The following is a 21598-nucleotide window of genomic DNA, read 5'->3' on the forward strand; positions in this document are numbered from 1 at the left end:
GCGTTACCCAATCCTCAGCACGCCCCCGCCTCCGCAATTCTTAGTGGGAGACCCAGCACGTCCAGTCTCCGGCGACCCGGGAGGCGGTTCTGAACCAGACGGACTGTTTTGTCAGCCTATGACAACGGCGGGAGATCCCGCGGGATGGTCGGCAACCAATGGCGTAGACATAGGGATGGGCCTTTGTTCACTCCATCCCCTCCACCCCCTGCGGGAGCAGGAGGAGGAGGGATAACGGGGGCGGGGCTGGTGCCGCTCAGAGTCTGCGCAATACAGCGCCGGCCCGCTGGCCAGGGGGTGACGTAATCTCCGCCCGCGAACCCGGAGAGCTCTGCGCTGGGGGCCCGCGGCCGCCGCAGCTCGGGGGCGGCGCCTGCACCGCCGCCGCCTCCCCTCGGCTTCGCGCAGCGCTGTCTTTGTCCGCCGGCGCCGCGGCCGCCGCTTTGTTCCCGGCGCCCGTGCCTTAGCCGACCGGACGCGCAACCCAGCTGCTCCCGCCGCGCTGGCGTCGTCTTCGCCCCCCTCGCCGCCGGCCCCTGTACGAGGCCGGGCCTTGCCCACCATGGTCTCCCGGCCTGAGCCGGAGGGCGAGGCCATGGACGCCGAGCTGGCGGTGGCGCCGCCGGGCTGCTCGCACCTGGCCAGCTTCAAGGTGGACAACTGGAAACAGAACCTGCGGGCCATCTATCAGTGCTTCGTGTGGAGCGGCACAGCGGAGGCCCGCAAGCGCAAGGTGCGACCCCGCAAACTCCGCGGCCTGGGCTGGCTCCAGGACACCCCTCGTTCTGTAGCGCGGTGTGGTACGCAGGGCCAGGGGTCTTGGGGCCCTGATGGGGACAAGAAGGAAGAGCCTTTTACCTTCCAGCTGCTTCCCGGGGTCGCTCGCACCAGCAGGCTAGGGGGAGGGGCAGGGGCGTTCTCACCTCCCATCCCCCCACCACCTCCCCTTCTGGGCGCGGAGGGTGGGGACGAAGGAGGGGCGGGGCGTGGGAGGGCGAGTGCAAACTGGGAGGGGGGTTTCTTCCACCAGGTTGAGTGGGAAGCCTACGACTGCAGGGGAGGGTCTCCGGCGTTGTAGCAAGTGATCTGTTTCGGGAATCTTCCAGGACTGGGAGGGGATGGGGCCGCGGAGAAATGATAGGAAGACTCCCGGGCTGGGGATGGTCTGCGGCAGTCAGCCTGGCCATCTTGTCTTGAAACCACCCATTACACCTGAGTGTCCATTCGTGAAGGTCAGGGCTCGGATCCTAGTACTGGAACGCGGAACCTGTGCCCAGGACCGGGGTCGTTAGGGTGTTTCGACGGTGCTGGGAAGAGCGCCCCCAGGGCCAGGGTCTGCTGGGACAGACACAGGGCGATGGCATTGCTTTCTTTCCCTGGTTCAGTTGTGGAGTGGACGGGGGTGGGGCGGGGAGAGCAGGGCGGGCAGGTGGAATCCTTGGATGGCCGCATCGCCACGTCCACTGAGGATTTGTGTTGTAGCTACCGAGAAGTGAATTTTAAAGAAAAATTTTGATTGATGGGGGAGGTGGGGCTTGGTGCCTCTGCAATGAGATTTTACCGGGAGCCAATCGTCTCCAGTAGCCATTCAGGAAGTTACGGTGTTACCTTAGTGCTTGTGACCTCAATCATTATGTGCATCCAAGGTTAGGCTTATTAATGATTTGGAAATCAAAATATCATTCTTATCTGAATAATTTTTTTTTTTTTTTACAATTTATAGTTTTGCAAATGACATTACTAAATTGGGAGTCATTATCAATTTCCACCTTGAATAGCACTTTCAATGGGAAAACTAATGGATCTGCTTGGTTTGTAGTCCATGTTATCTTTCTTTTTGTTTTTGACAGTAATGATGCTGGGCATAGTTATATAGAATGAACTAAGATCCCATGAAACAGATTTTTTTTTTTTTTTTTTTTTTTTTTTTTTACTGTCAGTGAGATTCTTGCTGATGGAATTATGACCCTTAAAAAGTGCCAAATTGAAACCAGTATTCTGCACCTGACAATCTTGTTGAAGCTGTTTTGTTCCTTTCTGACTTAAGACGTGTGATGTGTGTAAGATACATTTCTATATGGGAATAAATAGAGAATCCCCCCCCCCCCTTTTTTTTTTTTTTTAACTTTTGGTACCTGGGATTGAACCTAGGGGTGCTTTACCATTGAGCCACATTCCCAACACTTTTTTAGTGTTTTACTTTGAGACAAGTTCTCTCTCGATTGCTTAGTGCCTTGCTCAGTTTCTCAGGCTGTCTTTCAACTCCATGATCCTCCTGCCTCAGCCTTCTAAGCTAACTTTCTAAAAGATGAAGTTTTTTTTGCTGTATGACTTAGATTAATGTTTTTAGTTTCTAATTTTAGCTGCTTAGTTCGAAAGCTATTGAATCACATCTGTGTTCTCCTGTAAAAATTTAAGCTATAGATGGGTGGTGATAAATATTTCCCTTGAAATTTAGGATTGTCAGTTATTACACTGCTAGGAATCTACCAACAATGAACTATGAATCTGTTTTTCTCTGATTGGGGGATTTATTTTCTTGTATTACTTCACATCCCATGTATCTATTTCTAACACTGAGTGGCCCACTTAAGGAAAAGTTAGTTTGAGAAACAACTTATGGAGATTAGCTGTGAATAATATACATTTTCCATGTTGTATGGGATTCTCAGTTGATCTGCGGGCTTAAGATGTGTTTGGTTTTAAGATACGAACTTTAACAATACTTCAGTTTTATTTATTTTTCTTGGTGGTACTGCGAATGGCCCCCAGATCCACTCTACTATTGAGCTACACCCTCAGCCTGCCTGCTGCCTTTCTCACCCTCTTTGAAACAGACTAGTTCAGTTGTAGAGGCTGGCCTCCAATTTGGAGTCATCCTGCCTCAGTCTCCCCAGTGTCTGGAATTATGGGCATGGGCCACTAGGGCAGGCCCTAAATCATAGTTTTGTAATCATGCAAAGGTGCCTTTTGGGGTTGCCATTCTTAGCTATAGTTTAACCACTGGAATGAATCCCTGGATGAATAGGAGTGACAAATTTTCTCATCCAAGGTGAGGCAGGTTATGGTTTTTGTATCCAAACTTTGATCCTTCTTTTGATAGGGAATGAAGGAAAACATGATCAGATTAGTTAGCTTTCTCCCCAGTTAGGCTTGAATTGCAGTACAACTCTTGTATTATTGAATGTAAAAATGCTCCCAGGGCTTAGAACTCAGTATTACCTCTTTTCCCTTTGCATTTCTGGTATGTGTTAAATGTAACAAATTTCTTACCATTTCAGGGTTTGTGTGTAAACATAGAAACTGACTATAAAAAAGTCAGGAAGTTCTACTGGTTATTGTGACTTGACATATTATGCCTTGTATTTTGAATATGTGGACACTTTGGAAAACAGTAATTTTTTTTTTTTTTTTTTTTTTAATAATTGTTTCTCTTTTCCCTCTTAATTTTATTACAGCCTGTCCTCTAAAGGAAGGCTTCCAAGGCACAGAATTTGGGTCCTAAATCTACTCTTCTAGTAAAAATGCTTAGGGAAAGTTTTTGGTTTGGGAAAAGGGCTAGAGAGGAAGGAAAACTCGCTGGGCAGTGATAGGTAAGAGGCTAAAGGGTGAATTCATATCGTAAGGGAGCATTTTCCCATTAATGTGTCTTAATAGCACCGTTGAAGGAATAAGAAATGGATAAACTTTGGAAGAAGGGGGCTGATCTTTTTTTGGACTGCCCATTTTCTCTTTAATTCTGAGTCAACTCTGAAGTAATGAAGGAGTTTGCAGACTCACCCCTGGGTTTGTGCCTTCAGAACTTGAAGTTGGAATTAGCTCCCAAAACAATAGGTATGAAATAGCAAGATAATTTCTGCCTTAAACTTAAAGCTGACAAGCAGTTTAAAGAAGGAATAATCTGGCAAGGGCAGGGCATGGGCATTCTGTGATCCCAGCGACTCAGTAGACTGAGGCCAGAAGATGACAAGTTCAAAGCCAGCCTCAACAACTTAGCAAGACCTTGAGTAACTAAACAAGACCCTGTTTCAAAACAAACAAAAAAACTAAAAAATAGAAAGGTCTGGGGATATGACTCAGTGGTTAAGCACTGCTGGGTTCAATTCCTAGTACCAAAAAAAAAAAAAAAGGAATAATAGGGCAAGGGCAAGACATCAGATCTGAGGTGCATCTGAAAGTTCACTTTCAGGTTTTAAAAAACACCAGGGCAGAGGCAGGACGGTTAAAAGGAGAGATACAGAAACTCCAAGTAAAGTATCAAAGCGTAATACAGGCAAAATAGGAGTTTTCAGTTGGTGGACAATAAAAAGAGAAGCAGCTTGTGCAGTCAGTGTTTGGAGGGGTGGTATAGGCCTTTGTGATGCAGAAAAGGAGGTCATTTTTTAAAAAAAAAATTTTTTTAGTTGTCAATGGACCTTTATTTTATTTATTTATTTGTGGGACTGAGAATCAAACCCAGTGCCTCACCCATGCTAGTCAGTGCCTCGTACATGCTAGTCAAGCACTCTACCACTGAGCCACAACCCCATCCCCAAAAAGGAGGTCATTTTAGGTGAAAAATGGTCTTGGGTTATTTGTCTTGAGTTACTGTGCTATGTTTTAGAAAAGAATTTATTGTCCACCTTCCTGATCTTCAGAGTCCATATTTAATCAGTCACAATTGAAAATCCTAGGGGAAAAAAAGTTGAGTCTGTACTGAACATATACAGCCTCTTCCCTTGTCATGCTTAACAGTAAACAACTCCTTACATAGCATTTACATTCTGTTAAGTATTTTAAGTAATTTCGAGGTGATGGGGGAAGATGTGTTCAGGTACTGTGCAGAACCTATCCCATTTTACATAAGGGACTTTGACATCCTGGGAGTTTGCTGTGGGGTGGTCCTAGAACAAGTTTCTGGCAGGTCCTAGGGAAGTCTGTATTCTGTGCTGGTCATCACTTGTTGGTAGTTAAGTTTTCATATTGAAATCTGTGATCCTTCTCTTCAGATATGAACGAATCTCTCGTGTTTGAGCTGTTGAGCAGAAATAATTTTGGACACTAAAAGTTCTGTTCTTATTGGCTTAGTTAAACAGAATGATGTAACTTCCAGGGCATGTAGTCTGGCACAAGGAAGACCACGGGCCAGCCTCATGTGTTGGTGCTCACCTGTAATGCTAGGGACTCAGGAGGCTAAGGCAGGAGGACTGCAAGTTTGAAGCCGGGGATGCCGCAATTTTGTGAAACACTGCCTCTAAATAAAAGTTTTAAAAGGGCTGGGGCTATAGCTCATGGCAGAGTACTTGCTTGCCTAGCATGTGCGAGGCCCTGGGTTCCAGCCCCAGTTCTGCACAAAACAAAACAGAACAAAACAAAACACCAAGGGCCTTCAATTTTGCCAGTGTCACTAGCTCCACTGGTGACTAAATTAGTCTTCTTTGGCTCAGGGTGGTGCTAAGAACACTGTTGAGAGCTCTCCCCTCTTTCGTTAATATTTTTATTTTAGCTCAGTTTTCCATGTCCTTTTTTTAGTTGACTTTTTTCCTTTTCAAACTTTCTTTGAGGAATCAACAGTTTGCTTTATTTATTGGGGAGCTGAGTTCTCAAATCATCACAGCAAAAACATTACACCGTCTGTGAGGGGATAGGCCATTCCATTCTGAGAATAAGTTTGAATGGAAATACTTTTATTTTAAAGGGAAGGGTGTGTCCCCGTTTCCCAGGCTGGTCTTGAACTCCTGGGCTCCAGCAATTCGTCCTCCCCTTTGAGAGCTGAGACTAAATGTGCACACTATTCCTGATTAACTTTAAAAAAAAAAAACAAACTTTATTTTTATTAACTTTTTCTTCGACAGTGATAAATATTTTTAAAAAATTTTTTTCATACATATAGGGTAATAACGTCTGTCTCACAATCTACTGTCCATCCCCTCCCTATCCACCCCACCTCTCCTCTCACTCCCCTCTGTACAATCCAAAGTTCCTTCATTCTTCTCTACCCACCCCCAACTATGAGTCAGCATCCGCTTATCGGAGAAAACATTCGGCCTTTGGGTTTTTGGGATTGGCTTATTTCACATAGCATGATACTCTCCAGTTCCATCCATTTACCTGCAAGTGCCATAATTTCATTCTTCCTTAAGGCTGAGTAATATTCCATTGTGTACATGTACCACAGTTCTATAATCCATTCATCTGTCAAAGGACATCTAGGTTGGTTCCATAGTTTCGCTATTGTGAATTGAGCTTCTATAAACATTTATGTGGCTGCGTCACTGTAGTATGCTGATTTTAAGTCTTTGGGTACAAACTGAGGAATGGGATAGCTGGGTCAAATGGTGGTTCCATTCCAAGTTTTTTGAGGAATCTCCATACTGCTTTCTAAAGTGGTTTCAATAGTCCGCAGTCCCACCAGCAATGTATGAGTATGCCTTTTCCCCCACATCCTCACCAACACTTATTATTGCTTGTATTCTTGATAATTGGCATTCTGACTAGAGTAAGAGGAAATCTTAGAGCAGTTTTGATTTGCATTTCTCTAATTACAAGAGATGATGAACATTTTTTCATGTTTGTTGATCAATTGTATTTCTACTGTGAAGTATCTGTTCAGCTCCTTAGCCCATTAATTGATTGCATTATTTGTTTTCTTGGTGTTAAGTTTTTTGAGTTCTTTATATGTCTTGGAGATTAGTGCCCTGAGGTGCGTGTGGTAAAGATTATTTCCCTTTCTGTAGGCTCTCTCTCCAAATTATTATTTCCTTTGCTGAGGAAACTTTAAAAAACTGTGTTTTTATGTATAATTGTTCAGTCATATTTATCGTACCTATTAGTGGATTTCATGGTGACATTTCCACACAAGCATATAATGTACTTTTTAAATTAGTTTTTATTTTGAGATCATTGTAGATTGGCGGGCTGGTAAGACAAATAATAGCAATCCTCTCTGTATACTTTATCCCCAGCTCCCCCTCCCGCCCCCCATGGTGGTAACAGACAGGACTGTATGTAGTACAGCATCACAACAAAATACTGACATTGATACACTACCATCTTTGATATAGTTTGTCCATATTTCTCAGTTTGCCTCAGTTTTCTTTCTGCTTGTTTGTTCTGTGCAAATTAGTCAACTTGTTAAAGGATATTACTTTTTTTAGATTTACTGAAGAATTACAAAGATAAAAGAGTCCCACAACCCCTTTCCCGGTTTCTGATTGTTAACATCTTTCGTTGCAGTGCTAATAACCAATACTGACACATGATTAGCTACACCCCATAATTCATTCAGATCTCATTAGTTTTTACCTAATGTCCTTATTCTGCCCCAGGATCCCATTATTACATTTAGTCATCATGTCCTTAGGCTCCCCTAGATAGTAAGTTTCTCAGGCTCTGTTTTTGGTATCCTTGATAGTTTTGAAGAACAGTAGTCAGGTATTCTGTAGGATGTCCCTCAGTTTGTGTTTGTTTAGATTTTCTTGTTATGGGTCTAAGGGAGGAAGACCAGGTAAAGTACCCCTCTCACGACATTGTATCATGGATAATACTATTGGGGGGTGCTGGAGTTGTGGCTCAGTGGTAGAGCACTCGCCTAGAATGCATGAGGCATTGGGTTCAATTCTCAGCACTACATAAAAATAAAGGTATTGTGTCCACCTATAACTAAATATATATATATATATTTTTTTTTTTAAAAGGATAATACTATTGGGATGTTTTACCACTTTTTTTTTTTTTTTTTTTTAACCAGTGATTGAACCCAGGGACACTATTAACCACTGAGCCACATTCCTAGCCCTTCATATTTTTTATTTTGTGACAGTGTTTGGCCAAGTTGCTGAAGCTGGTTTGGACTTGTGATCCTGTCTCAGCCTCCTGAGTGGCTGGGATTACAGGCGTGCGCCACCATGCCTGCTGTTTTACCACTATTGATGGTGAACTTGACCACATGGCTGATGTCTTATCAAATTTGTCCACTGCAGAGTAACTCTTCTTTCCTCTACACACTGTCCTCATTGGAAGGAAGTCACTGCATAGGTCATACATTTGTGGGTAGTTCTGTTCCTGTGTGTGTGTGTGTGTGTGTGTGTGTGTACTGGGAAACAATCCAGAGGCACTGTACCACTGCTCTACATCCCCAGCCCTTTGGAGACAGGGTCTTGCTAAGTTGCCCAGGCAGCCCTTGAGCTTGCAGTCCTCCTCTTTCCAGCCTCCTGGGAATCTGGGGGCGTTACAGGTGTTGAGCTGCTGTGCCTGGTCAGAATAGCTATGCATTGGAGTTCTTCAGTCTTCTTTGGGAGATTTGCCCATTCTCACCCATTTATGTGTTTATTCAATCATTTATATAAGTGTGGACTTGTAGATGTTAAATAAATATAAATATTCCATATACAACAGAATGAAACTAAACCCCTATCTCTCACCTTGCACAAAACTCAACTCAAAATGGATCAAGGACCTTGGAATCAGACCAGAGACCCTGCATCTTATAGAAGAAAAAGTAGGTCCAGATCTTCAACATGTCAGCTTAGGATCGGATTTCCTTAACAGGACTCCCATAGCACAAGAAGTAAAAGCAAGAATCAATAACTGGGATAGATTCAAACTAAAAAGCTTTCTCTGAGCAAAGGAAACTTACCAGCAATGTGAAGAGAGAGCCTACAAAGTGGGAGAAAATCTTTGCCACTCATACTTCAGATAGAGCACTAATCTCCAGAATATATAAAGAACTCAAAAAACTCTACATGAAGAATACAAATAACCCAATCAACAAATGGGCTAAGGAAATGAACAGACACTTCACAGAAGAAGATCTACAAGCAATCAACAGATACATGAAAAAATGTTCAACATCTCTAGTAATAAGAGAATGCAAATCAAAACTACCCTAAGATTCCATCTCACCCCAATTAGAATGGCAGTTATCAAGAATACAAGCAACAATAGGTGTTGGCGAGGATGTGGGGGAAAAAGGTACACTTATACATTGCCGGTGGGGTTGCAAATTAGCGCAGCCACTCTGGAAAGTAGTGTGGAGATTCCTTAGAAAACTTGGAATGGAATCACCATTTGACCCAGCTATCCCACTCCTTGGCCTATACCCAAAGGACTTAAAATCAGCATACTACAGAGATACAGCCACATCAGTGTTCATAGCTGCTAAATTCACAATAGCCAGATTGTGGAACCAACCTAGATGCCCCCCAATTGATGAATGGATAAAGAAACTGTGATATATATATATATAGAATGGAATATTACTCAGCCATAAAGAATAATAAAATTATGGCATTTGCAGGCAGTGGATGAAATTGGAGAATGTCATGCTAAGTGAGGTAAGCCAATCTCAAAAAACCAAGGGACAAATGATCTCGCTGATAAGCGGAGATGATACATAATGGGGGGTGGGAGGGAGGCAAGAATGGAGGAAGAGGGACTGTATAGAGGGAAAAGAGGGGTGGAAGGGGTGGGGGGAAGGAAAAAATAACAGAATGAATCAAACACCATTACTCTATGTAAATATATGATTACACAAATGGTATGCCTCTACTTCATGTACAAACAGAAACAAATTGTACCCCATTTGTTGACAATAAAAATAAACATAAACATACTACGATATTCTTTTTTTTTTTTTGGTATACTAGGAATTGAACACAGGGCCCTGCACATGCTAGGCAAGTGCTCTGCCACTGAGCTACAAACCTAGCCCTTAACGTTATTTCGTTGCTCATATTCTAGCTTCAACCACTAGGCGCTCTTTCAGTTGTCTTTTGTGTCCCTTCTCTGTCTCTTTACCCTAAGAGACAGGGCCTCACTCCATTGCCCAGACTGGCCTCAAACTCCTGGGCTCACTCGACCTCAGCCTTCTGAGTAATTCCACATTATTTTGTCATCTTTGAGCATTTCATTACTTTCCAGTATTGCAAAATATTTCAGGGACATCTTGTATATTTTCTGCTTTGGTATTAGACTGGGCCATATCTCCAAGGATTCCTGGTTCCATTTATTAGAAAAGGAAATCAGAAACCAGAATCTGGGCACTGGTTTGCTCATTAATTACTGGGATATTGTGACTTCTTGGCTGTCTTGGGACAACATTAGGAAATACACCTGTGTGTACTTTTCATGGACAATAGAATGTTTCTGGCTGGTGCTTCAATTACATCAGAGTTCATAGTGGTAGAAAAGTAATTTGGACCCTTGAAAAAGTCACTGCAGGGAATGTGTAAGAAGTAGACTTAACAGGCTGGGGTTGTAGTTCAGTGGTAGAGTGCTTGCGTGGCACATGTGAGGCACTGGGTTTGATCCTCAGCACCACATAAAAATAATAAAGGTATTTTTAAAAAGCTTAATAAAAGGTAAGTCTAGTTCTTTTTTTAAAAAAATATTTTTATAGTTGTAGATGGGCACAATACCTTTATTTTTATTTTATTTATTTATTTTTGTGGTGCTGAGGAAGGAACCTAATACCTCACACATGCTAGGCAAACGCTGTGCCACTGAGCCACAACCCAAGCCCAGACCTTCTTAGACTTACCTGCTTTTCATAGACCAGTTGAAAGTTGTGTGCATGCAAGTTCTGTGTGACTTTTGTGTTTGTTCTTTTTTTAGTTGTAGATGTGGAAACAATACCTTTATTTTTGTGTGGTGCTGAGAATTGAACCCTCTGTGCTTTTTCTTTAGGTGCTGTTTCATGTTCATTAACTTCTTTGAGCTGGACTGTGCAGTGAGTTGTCTGCCCGCTGGTGTGAGGCTGTGTGTTTGGTCACAAGGGCTGTGCCCCATGGTGTTCTGCTCAAATTCCGTCTCCTGTGTGCAGACTTTTCTGATTTTTTTCCTCAACCCTTTACGGTCAGATATGCTTTTCTTCTCTTAATCATCATAGTATTTCATTTATGTCTTTCAGCATATGTGTGTAGATTACCCTGTGTGTTATTTTTTTCATATTGTGGTTTCTCATCCCTCTTAAAACGTACACCTCTGTGACTTTTCATAGAGTGAGCGTGTTTTACCACTGCAGGGAGCAGAGGGGATGGCACTCACCACCCCAGGAGCCCCCTCGAGCTGCTGCGTCCCTCCCGTGGCCCTTTGGGAGTCGGTGGTGCAGGCTTCCATAGGCATTGACTGGCTTCGCTGGTTCCATGGTGGGAGCCTGCTGTGTGCACTTGTCTGTGTCTTGCTGCTCCCCACAGAGTGCCCCATAGGCCTCTCTCTTTGCTGTGTAGTCTTCTATGAGTCGATTATACCACCCTTCATCTTTACTCATGGGGAATATTTTTGGCTTCTTCCTATGTTGGGGTATTACAAATAATGTTGCTATGAAATTCTGATCCGCCGCAGTGTCTTCTGTTGCATATAAACCTTGGAATGGAATTGCTGGGGAGCAGGGTTTCATTCAGTTTGACACTTGCTTTCCTGTATTTGTGAAATAAGAAACCTACAACAAATAATAAGAGCACTGCACGTATCACATAGTTGATGCAGAGTTCACAGTGGTTCAGCCATTCATTGATGCCTCTATACCTTTCTTCCTCAGTCACCTGGCGTTGGTTATAGACCTTCATGGTAACACCGCCATGATCACCTCCCCTAAAAAGTAGCTCACTATTCTCCATAACCAGAGTGTAGCAATCACAATCCAAGTGTGGTTTTGATAGAATAACATTTTCTAACATATAGTCCCTATTTAAATGCCCTTCTTGTGTTAGCTTTCTGATACTCTTAACAAATACCAGAGATAATCAGTTTATAAAGAAAAAAGGTTTATTTTGGCTGACAGTTTTTGAGGTTAAGGTCCATGGTCAGTTGACCTCATTACTTTGGGACTGTGGCAGGGCAGCACATCGTGGCAGGAGCAGGTGGCTGAGCAGAACTATTGACCTCACAGTCCCCTTCTAGGGCATGCCCCCAGTGGCCCAGAGACCTGCCACTAGGCCCCCTCTCTTAAATAGTACCAAACTGGGGACCAAGTCCCCATACATAGGCCTTAGGGAGACATTCCAAATCTAAACTGCAGCACCACTTTTCCCAGTAGTGCTGTTTGTGACTTAAAATCATTTGGTTATATGATGCAGCCCAGGATACGCATTGCATTTTTTTAGGTTGCTTTAGATTCTGTTCATCTAGAGTTCTCCAGCTTACTTTTTGTCTTTTCTGCATTTGTATTTTTGAAGAGAACAGATCAGTCATTTTGCAGAATGTCCCTCAGTTTGGACTTCTCTGAGTTTTCCTCATGAGTAGAGTCAAAGTGGGCCGTATTGGAGGCAGTGCTTTGTGTGTCATGGGTTGGGTTGTTCTGCTGGGGAGTGTTCAGTTTGTTTTAGATGGTATTGACCCAAGTTCTCAATCCTAAAGGGAGCTTTTCCCTTTTGAGTTCCTGGAGTAAAAGTTTGAAACTATAAATATCCAATGCCCCAATATATATACTTACAAATATAACATGTCTTTTTTGGGGGGGGATAACCAGGAATTGAACTCAGGGGCACTTGACCACTGATTGAGGTGAAATCACATAACAAAATTAACCATTTAAAACCACACACGGTAGCACATTTAGGGTGTTCTTAGTGCTGCGGTCACCGTCCACCACCCTCAGGTTGCAGCACATTTTCATCTCGTTCTCCCTTTCCCAGCCCTTGGCAGTCTTGTTCCTATCTGTATGGTTTTAGTGTTCTGAATGTTTTGTGTGGGTGGAATCATACTACATGTGGCCTTTATATCTGACTTCTTTCCCTCGGCACCTTGTCGCTCCTGCCTTGTTCCTGTTCATGGGGAATCACACTCCATCACACAGTTTGTCCACCCCGTTGTCGGTTGGCTGGTATTTGGTCTGTTTCTGCTGTTTTAGCTTTTGTGGATTACTATTTTTTTTTTACCCAGTGATTTTAGAGTCCATTGATGATTCTTTCTTGACTCAGTTATTATTATGATTATAGAATGAAGATTTTATATTTTTGTCTTTTCCACTGTAACTGTTAGTTGGAATTCATTTATGAGGATGACTGAGAGAGAATTTGTGTGTGTGTGTCTCTAGTATTAATTTCAACATGGGCTTGGAATTCTCAGTGTAAATAATTCATTCTTGTTGGTATTTGTGTTTACTCAAGTGGTACCAGAATAGCCCAGTGGAAATTCCTTGAGATGTCACCTCTTTCTAGGTGTCCCCTGTAGTGCTAGAAGTCAGCCATCCTTTTGTGTGTTGTGGGCACATAAGAATTGTTTACCACTGCACTCATACTTGCTGCTGTTAAAATGTTATGTTCCTGTGGTCTATTTCTCAGTAATAAATTGTTGTTACTTTTTTCTTGTTTGTGTATATTGCTTTAGTTCAACCTCCTATTTTCTCTGTGTGTGTGTGTGTGTGCGTGTGTGCGTGTGTATGTGTGTGTGTGTGTGTATGTGTGTGTTTGGGGGTGGGGGTGGTGTGGGGACCAGGTATTGAACACTGGGGTGTTTAACCACTGAGCCATATTCCCTATCCTTTTATTTTTTATTTCGAGACAGGGTATGGCTAAGTTTTTGAGGCTGACTTTGAACATGACATCCTCCTGCCTCAGCCTCCCAAGTTGCTGGAGTTACAGGTGTGCACCACCACATCCAGCTGTCTGTGTGATTTTTGTTTTGTCCTTTTGCTTCTAAAAGTATGTGCTCTTGCAATCAGGGTTATCAAGCCTCAAATGATACTCAGGGTGTGAGTAGCTGGCCTGGAGTGGGACAGAGCTGACTTAGGATGCCTGTTGGGACTGGGAAGGTGAATGTGGTAAACATCCCACTAGCTTTCTAGGCTTTGTTTTGTTTTTGTTTTTCCAAAATCAGGTCGTGCTATGTTGCTGGGCTGCCTTCATTTCACAATTCTCTTACGTTAGCTCTCTAGGTAACAGGGACTATAGGTGTGTGCCGCCACACCTGGCTACTTATTGGGTTTTGACAGTTGAGGTCATGGGCTGTCTTTAAATATGGAGCTAATTTTGACATAAGTAAGTCCCTTTAAGGGAACTTGAAAGAATGAGCAGAGTGATTTGCAATAAATTGCCCTGTCTTTGCTTCAGGATTGCTTGGCTTGGCTTTGGCATTTCTCTTTGAGCTCTCCTGATGCTTTGTGCACTACTTACTGATTCTCTTCTCTGAATTTCAGGCAAAGTCCTGCGTTTGCCATGTCTGTGGCGTCCACCTGAACCGTCTCCACTCTTGCCTCTACTGCGTCTTCTTTGGCTGTTTCAATAAGAAACACATCCACGAACACGCCAAGTCCAAGCGGCACAACCTGGGTAAGGCGCCCTCCTGAGGCAGGAATGGCATTACCCACCTCTCTCCCCTAAATATAGGGGAAATGAAGGAGATAAACTGAGCCTCACTCAGATGGATCATGTGCCGTTTGCCCAAAGGGTTTTTAAGTTGGTGTTAACATTTTATGTGACTTTAAATAATAAATGACAATCGCTGTTTGTTGTGTTTGGTTACGTTTCTTTGAAACTTTGTGTGTTTTTCAGTGCTTTCTCTATGAATGAATATCAGATCTTCATTTTTCCTTTTGAAACATAGTAAGGAACCAAAGTAGGCAAGTTCATGAAAAGACTAGTTCAGCATTGTGTGGCATCAAGATAAATGTATCTTTCATATGCTTAAAAATTCAAACTCCTTGGCTGGGGGTTGTAGTTCAGTGATAGAGCACCTCCCTAGCACTGGGTTTGATCCTTAGCGCCTCATAAAAATAAAAGTTATTGTGTTCATTTACAACTAAAAATTTTTTTAAAATTTTAAAAAATTCAAATTCAGACTCCTACATTCTAAAGTTGTATAAAACTGAGTTTTACTCTTGCCTTTTTAATTTTTTTTTTTTTTTTTTTTTTTTTTTTTGGTACTGGAGAATTGAACCCAGAGGTGCTTTACCAATGAGCCACATCCCCAACCCTTTTTATTTTTTATTTTGAGTCAGGGTCTCACTACATTGTTTAGAGCCTCACTTAGTTGCTGAGACTGGCCTTAAACTTGGCAATCCTCCTGCCTCAACCTCCTGAATTGCAAGGATTACAGATGTGTGCCACACACCTTTATTTTCTGGCTGTTGTCATTAAGTACTTCTTTCTCTCCTGCAAAGTAGCACCGTCAGTTAAATGCTTGCGAGGTCTTTAGATTCTCCTTTAGAAGACCATTTTCAGAGGTCTAAGCCAGAGAAACTGTTTTTGGAAAACGCTTCATGTGAACCTGGCAAAAGATGTTTTTTGTCTTCTTTTCCTAAAATTCTGTAATCTCATGCTCTCTGGAAAATATTAACCTAAATATCCTAATCAGAAATAACTTGATGCATGTTTTTGAAGTTGCTGCACAAACTCCCTGTAGGCAGTGCACACAGCAAAGGCTGAACCCCACACTTTGGCTGAGACTAACATAGGTAGCATGTCTTCTGTAATCATTTCCTTGAAAGAAGGGAGATGACTGAAGGCAGAACAGGCCTCTGAATTATGTGATATGTTTACAGTGTATTGTGGGCACACAGAGGCTGTCACCTCAGCATCAGGCTGTGTGCAGTAGCACTTCCGTTGTAAAGGAAACATTTCTTAATTTCTGGGTGACGTGGACTAGCTCATGTAAAGCAAATACAAAAATTCACAAAACAAAAATCCATTATCAGCAGGGCACCATGGCACACACCTGTATTCTCAGAGACCTTAGAGACCAAGGCAGGAGCATCACAAGTTTGAGGCCAGCCTCAGCAACTTAGCATTAACATTGTGTGGCATCAAGATAAATTTATCTTGGTCTGGGGCTGTAGCTTAGTGGCAGAGCACTTGCCTAGCATGTGTGAGGCCCTGGGTTTGATCCTTAGTACTGCATAAATATAAACAAAATAAAGGCATTCTGTTCATATACAACTACAAAAAAAGTTTTTTAAAAAGATAAATTTATTTTTCACATGTTTAAAAAATAAAAAGGGCTGGGGGTTTCAAAAAATAAAAAGGGCCAGGGATGGTGCTAAGTGGCAAAGTGCCCCTGGGTTCAATCCCTAACACCTTCCCCTAAGCAATTTACTATGTTGCTTTATAATTTATCTCAAGTTTTGTGAGGTTTTATTTGTTTTGTTTTATTTTGTTGTTTTTCTTTTTTGAGGTAGAAGAAATTATAGTAATTTAATCATTTCTAGTGGATCTGATTTCCATCTAATAGCAACTGTTTGCAAAAAGACTGCTTGAAATTGGGGACCCAGGTTGTAACAATGAGCTGACTGGCCTGTCAGGAAGGAGAGCCAGTGGTGCATCAAGCTCTGGTCAGCTACGAACCCAAAGGGGGATCCCCACTGTCAGTGATGACTTCTTACATTGAGGTGAGGGCAAAGGTGCTAATCAGGTCAGTGTGGCTATGATGGAATAATACAGATGACATGTTCCTACTGTAATTGAATCTCAGATCAATTTAGAGCCAGATACAGTTTGGTTAAAAGAATATGGAAAATTGGAAATAAATATTTTTACTTAAAAGTTTTCTGGAGAATCTTACTGTTAACCCAACATGATCTATAAAAATCACTTTATAAATCTGTGATAGTCATTCATTTTAGCAACCTGAGTGATCAGCTTTGCTCTTCCACTAAAATGAGTAAGCTTTTATAAATGTTGCTTTAGGGAACAAAACCATGGAAAGGTAGAAAGATGTGGCCCTCTGGTGTGTGTTAGTCCATGTGTTTTGTGTTTCCATTATGACGTGATGCTACTTCTAGTAACCACGACTTTGATTCTGCTCCTGTGTACACCTGCTGTCTTATAATTGTGTTGTATAAATTTCCCTTCCACCGAAGAACCACATTAGTCTACATTTTTTTTTTTTTAAATATTGGTAGACCTTTTATTTTACTCATCTATTTATATGTGGTGCTGAGGATCCAACCCAGTGCCTCACACATGCTAGGCAAAGGCTCTGCCACTGAGCCACAACTCCAGCCATCAGTCTTCATTTTTTTGTAGAAGAAAATATTATTGGTTCTGAAACCTGTTTTTTCAGTCATTTGCAGTATCAACATTTATGTGAAGAAAAAAGGACTCAGTGCTTTGGATTTAAATTTTGATAAGACAGAACTTAAAAATCTGGCTGAATCCATTTTTGTCTTTTGTTGCTTGTACTTTCAGTGTCTTGTCCAAGAAATCATTGTCAAATCCAAAGTTATGAAGGTTTCCCTTTTGGTTTTTTTTCTAAGTAATTTATAATTGAACTTTTAAAAAAATTTTTGTAGTAGTCAATGAACCTTTATTTATTTATTTGCAGTGCTGAGGATTGAACCCAGGGCATCACACATGCCAGGCAAATGCTCTACCACTGAGCCCCAGCCCCAGCCCTACAATTTAAATTTTATACTCAATGACTTTGATGGTCTTTGATTGGTTTTGACCTAATTTTTATATATGGTGTTAGATAAAGTTTTACGCTCGTATGTTAGTTAGGGACATGGTTTTTCTAGCATCATTTATTGAGAAGACTTTGCTTTCCTCCAAAAGATCTTGATGCCCTCTTGCATAATCACTTGACTGTATACATGAGGGTTTATTTCTGGGTGCTCTATTCCATTGGTATGTCTGTCTTTAATCAGTGTCACATAATTTTGTTTACTGTAGCTTTGTGTAGTAAATTTTGAAATTAGGCAACGTGTTCTCCAACTTTGTTCTTTTTCACTGTTGTTTAGGTGTTTGGGGTCCTTTGAGATTCATTCCACTTAAGTTTTAAATGAATTGTCTCTTCCTGCAAAAATATCTTTGAGACTGTAGTAGAGATTTCATTGAATCTATAGATCACTTGGTAGAATTGTCATTTTTCTCCCTTTTATTGTTGAGATAGTGTCATTATGTTGTCCAGGCTGGCCTTGAACTCCTGAGGTCAAGCAGTTCTCTTGCCTCAGCCTCCTGAGTAGTTAGCACTATTGGCAGGTGTACACACCTGACTAGTATTGTCATCTTAACATTAGGTCTTCCAGTTTATGAACATGGGTTGTTTCATTTTTTTCTTAACTTTTAGCAATGTTTTGTGGGTTTCAGTGTATGATAACACTTCTTGATTAAGTGTATTCTGAAGTGTTTTACTAGCTTTGATGCTAATGTAAGTGGAATTATTTTCTTGATTTCCTCTTCATATCATTCATGGTTATTACATAGAAATCCAGCTGGTTTTTGTGTGTTGGTTTTTGTAACCTGCAGCTTTGCTGAATTACTAGTTTTTGTGGACTATTTCCTCAGGAAAGGGTAGACTTTTTAAAGTTTTCTGCATAAAATATCATGTCATCTGCAAACAGTACTTTCTTTCCAGTCTGACTGCCTTTTATTTCCATTCCTTGCCTGATTGCCTTGGCTAGACCTTGCAGTATTGTGTTGAACAGCAGTGGCACAAAAGGCATTTTTGTCTTTTTCCTGGTCTTAGAGGAAAAGCTTGCAGTTTGTCACCATTGAGTGTCATTTCAGCTGTGTGTTTTTCATATGTCCTTTATCATATTGAGGAATTTGCCTTCTACTCCTAGTTTATTCATTGTTTTTTTCATGGAATGGTACTGAATTTTGTCAGCTACTTTCTCTGCATCAGTTGATGATTATGGGGTAAGAAGTTAATACTTAGGTTACAGTTTTTGTTTGAGACAATGAAAAAGTTTTGAAAATATAGTGATGGTATACAACATTATGAACATAATTAATGTCACTGAATTACACTCTTCATGATATTTACATTGAATTGGGTATAATAAGTAATCTAGAGATAACTTTAAGTAAATGGGAGGATGTGCCTAGGTTATATGCAAATGCTACATCATTTTATCTAAGGAATTTGAGCACCCAGGGTTTTGGCATCCACAGGAGATTCGGGAACCAGTCTCCTGTGGATATAGGGGAAGACTGCACTTTGAATGAATTATATGGTTTATGAATGATATCTCATTAAAACAAGAAGAGCCATGTGACCAAATTCCCACAGGCTGAAAGTTGTGAGAGTGATAGGAAGTTGAAGGTTTTTTTGTTTGTTTGTTTCTGTTTTGGTATTGGGAATTGAACCCAGAAGTACTTTACCACTGATGTATCCCCACTCCTTTTTATTTTTTGAGACAGGGTCTTGCTAGGTTGCCAAGGCTGGCCTTGCACTCATGATCCTCCAACCTCACCCTCCTAAGTTTCTGGAATTACAGGCATGCTCGGTGGGAGACTGATGGTTTTGATTCAGAACTCTTCAGTATCTGAAAATGAGTGTTATTGCCCCCAAAAGATTATTCTTATAGTGTAACTTGATCAAAAAGCTGGGCAGGTACAGAGTGGTGGTCTACTCCTGTAGTCCTAGCGGCTCAGGAGGCTGAGGCAGGATTGCCAACCTTAGCAATGGCAGGGTGCTAAGCAACTCAGTGAGACCCTGTCTCTAAGTAAAAAATACAAAATAGGACTGGGGATTTGGCTCAGTGGTTGAGTGCTTCTGAGTTCAATTCCCAGTAGCAAAAAACAAAAGCTGTGGAGCATAAAAGACAGTTGCTGGATGAACATGTGCTTTTCTGTGTGCCTTGTTAAGTTTAGACAGTTCAGTGACCAGGCACAGGTGAGTTTTAGCCCAATGCTCTGCCACCTAGACAGCCTTGCAGGCTCAGCAGCATCATTACCTGTCCACAGATGAACCATGTGCTATGCTGGGTGCCTTACAGGGAAAAAAATAGATACTCTGCTGAACAGCTGGTAACATGGGCTGAGTAAAGAAGGGTGGAGGAACTTGTTCAGGTTATAGAACTGAGACATGGCAGTACCAGCCTTTGAGTACAGACTTGTCAGACTGCAAAGCCTACATGCTTTCTTTAGCAAAAAGTTCCTTGTCCCTTCCTCCACTACTTTTTCTTTTCCCTTCTCCCACATTAAAGGGGGAAACCTGTTTGGTTTGCTCTGATGCCTAAATTATAGACCTCCTCAGATGGCCACACTTGAGTGAATTAGTGGGGTTGGCTTGCTGTTCCTTGAGAGAATGGTCTGGAGCATGGGAAAGCATCCTGCAGGTGTGCAGGGAGAGGGAAGGGGAGAGCAGGAAAGGAAAGTTGTGAAGTGTAATCTGCATGAATAAGTGTAAACTCCCAGTCTTTCCCTGTTGAGGACAGATGGATCCTATGCTGCTCCTTCCCTTGTCCCAGAACAACTTCCTAGACTGATAGTATTTGGTTTTAATTTCATGGAGAGTGTTTTGCAGAATGTTCAAGGGAAATTGAATTGAGCAACCTCATGGTGTATGAGGAACAAGATTGATTTCCTTGTGGGCAAGTCCTTCTGAATCCTCAGGAATATTCAGTAATACATTAGAGTGGATCCTTAGAAAGGAATTTCAGTATTACTCCATGGGGTGTCCAGTTTTTAATTGGAGCAGCAGGGAGACCTGAACACTGTGGCTTATGCTCTTATAGATAGAATGTTAGAAGTCATAGGGTCATTGGCAAAGGCCTTGGGAAAGATAGAGAAGAATATGTGGGACAAGAAGGGTCTAGTGAAAGGCTCTACTTTCTATGTCCGGCTGCCCTATAATATTGCTTTAAGGTAATGTGAAAAAGCACACACTTAAGAAAAAACTTTAATTTGGTGTAGTCTCCTGTGCTGGCATACATTTCAGGCTTTTGAATTCCAGGTAACAGGTAGGAACACAGGTAACTTAGAGCAGTTTGTTTTCATACCTTTTAGTTTCATTGAAGATCTTTGGTTTGAATTAAAAGGGCACTTGGATTTTGCCTGTATGAGTCACAAAGGGCTAAAAAATAACACCTTTAGCTTTGTGTACATTAGAAGTTATGTCATTTGCCCAAAAAGAATGGTGAGTATGGGGTGGGAGGTGGGGTCAGCTCATTTCTGAGTTAATGGTTATTCCCTCTTCTTGAGGCCCTTCTTGAGTGCCTGAGCACTGCTGGCTTGAGAGTTCCCAAGTGAGTTGATTATAAAGACAAAAGCAGACACCATCTCTACAGGAGAGGCCCTGGTCAGTTTTAGGTAGCGAGACACCTGCCCATCAGCTTTAGACCTGGGAGCAGTCCAAGGGTTTGTGTTTAGAATAGTTTTGACTATGAATTTCTTCTCCCAAGGAACTACTGATTGTAGATATTGCTTTAGGTTTTTTTGATTTTTAATTTTTATGTTGAAGTGAAATTCACACAAAATAAAGTTAACCATTTTAAAATGTTCAATTCATAGTACATGTAATGTGTTGTATACGTCCACCACCTCTGAATTATTTTTTCACTCCTCAGAACACTTCATGTCCATTAAGTAATCTCTTTCTCACCTCCAGTTCCGCAGCTTCTGATCTGCTGTCTTAAGGATTTGACTGTTCTGAGTTTTTCTTCTTGTGAATGGAATTTTACAGTATGTAACTTTTTATGTCTGACTTCTGTCTCAGGGTATTTTCAGAACTCATCCAAGTTGTAGTATGTATTAACATTTCATTCCTTTGTATGGCTGAATAGTACTCCATTGTGTATATACCACATTTTCCTTCTCCATTCACCTGATAAGACTTTTTTTTTTTTTTTTTTTTTTTTTTTTGGTGGTGCTGGGGATTGAACCCAGGGTCTTGTGCATGCAAGGCAAGCACTCTACCAACTGAGCTATAGCCCCAGCCCATCACTTTTAGGCTCTTA

At 41.7% G+C, this 21598-nt stretch overlaps 1 protein-coding gene across 1 annotated transcript in view; it reads left to right on the top strand.

The window, feature by feature from the left end:
* Positions 1-312: 312 nt before the first annotated feature.
* USP22 (ubiquitin specific peptidase 22) overlaps positions 313-21598 on the top strand; it is a 40814-nt gene continuing 19528 nt past the window's right edge. The window contains exons 1-2 of the mRNA XM_079134343.1: positions 313-733; positions 14117-14249. Coding sequence (XP_078990469.1) covers positions 563-733; positions 14117-14249 — 304 coding nt within the window. The 5' untranslated portion in view covers positions 313-562. The remainder of the gene's footprint in view (positions 734-14116; positions 14250-21598) is intronic.

This window comes from Sciurus vulgaris (genome assembly GCF_902686455.1).
Source record: "Sciurus vulgaris genome assembly, chromosome: 3".
In the NCBI taxonomy this organism is placed as follows: domain Eukaryota; kingdom Metazoa; phylum Chordata; class Mammalia; order Rodentia; family Sciuridae; genus Sciurus; species Sciurus vulgaris.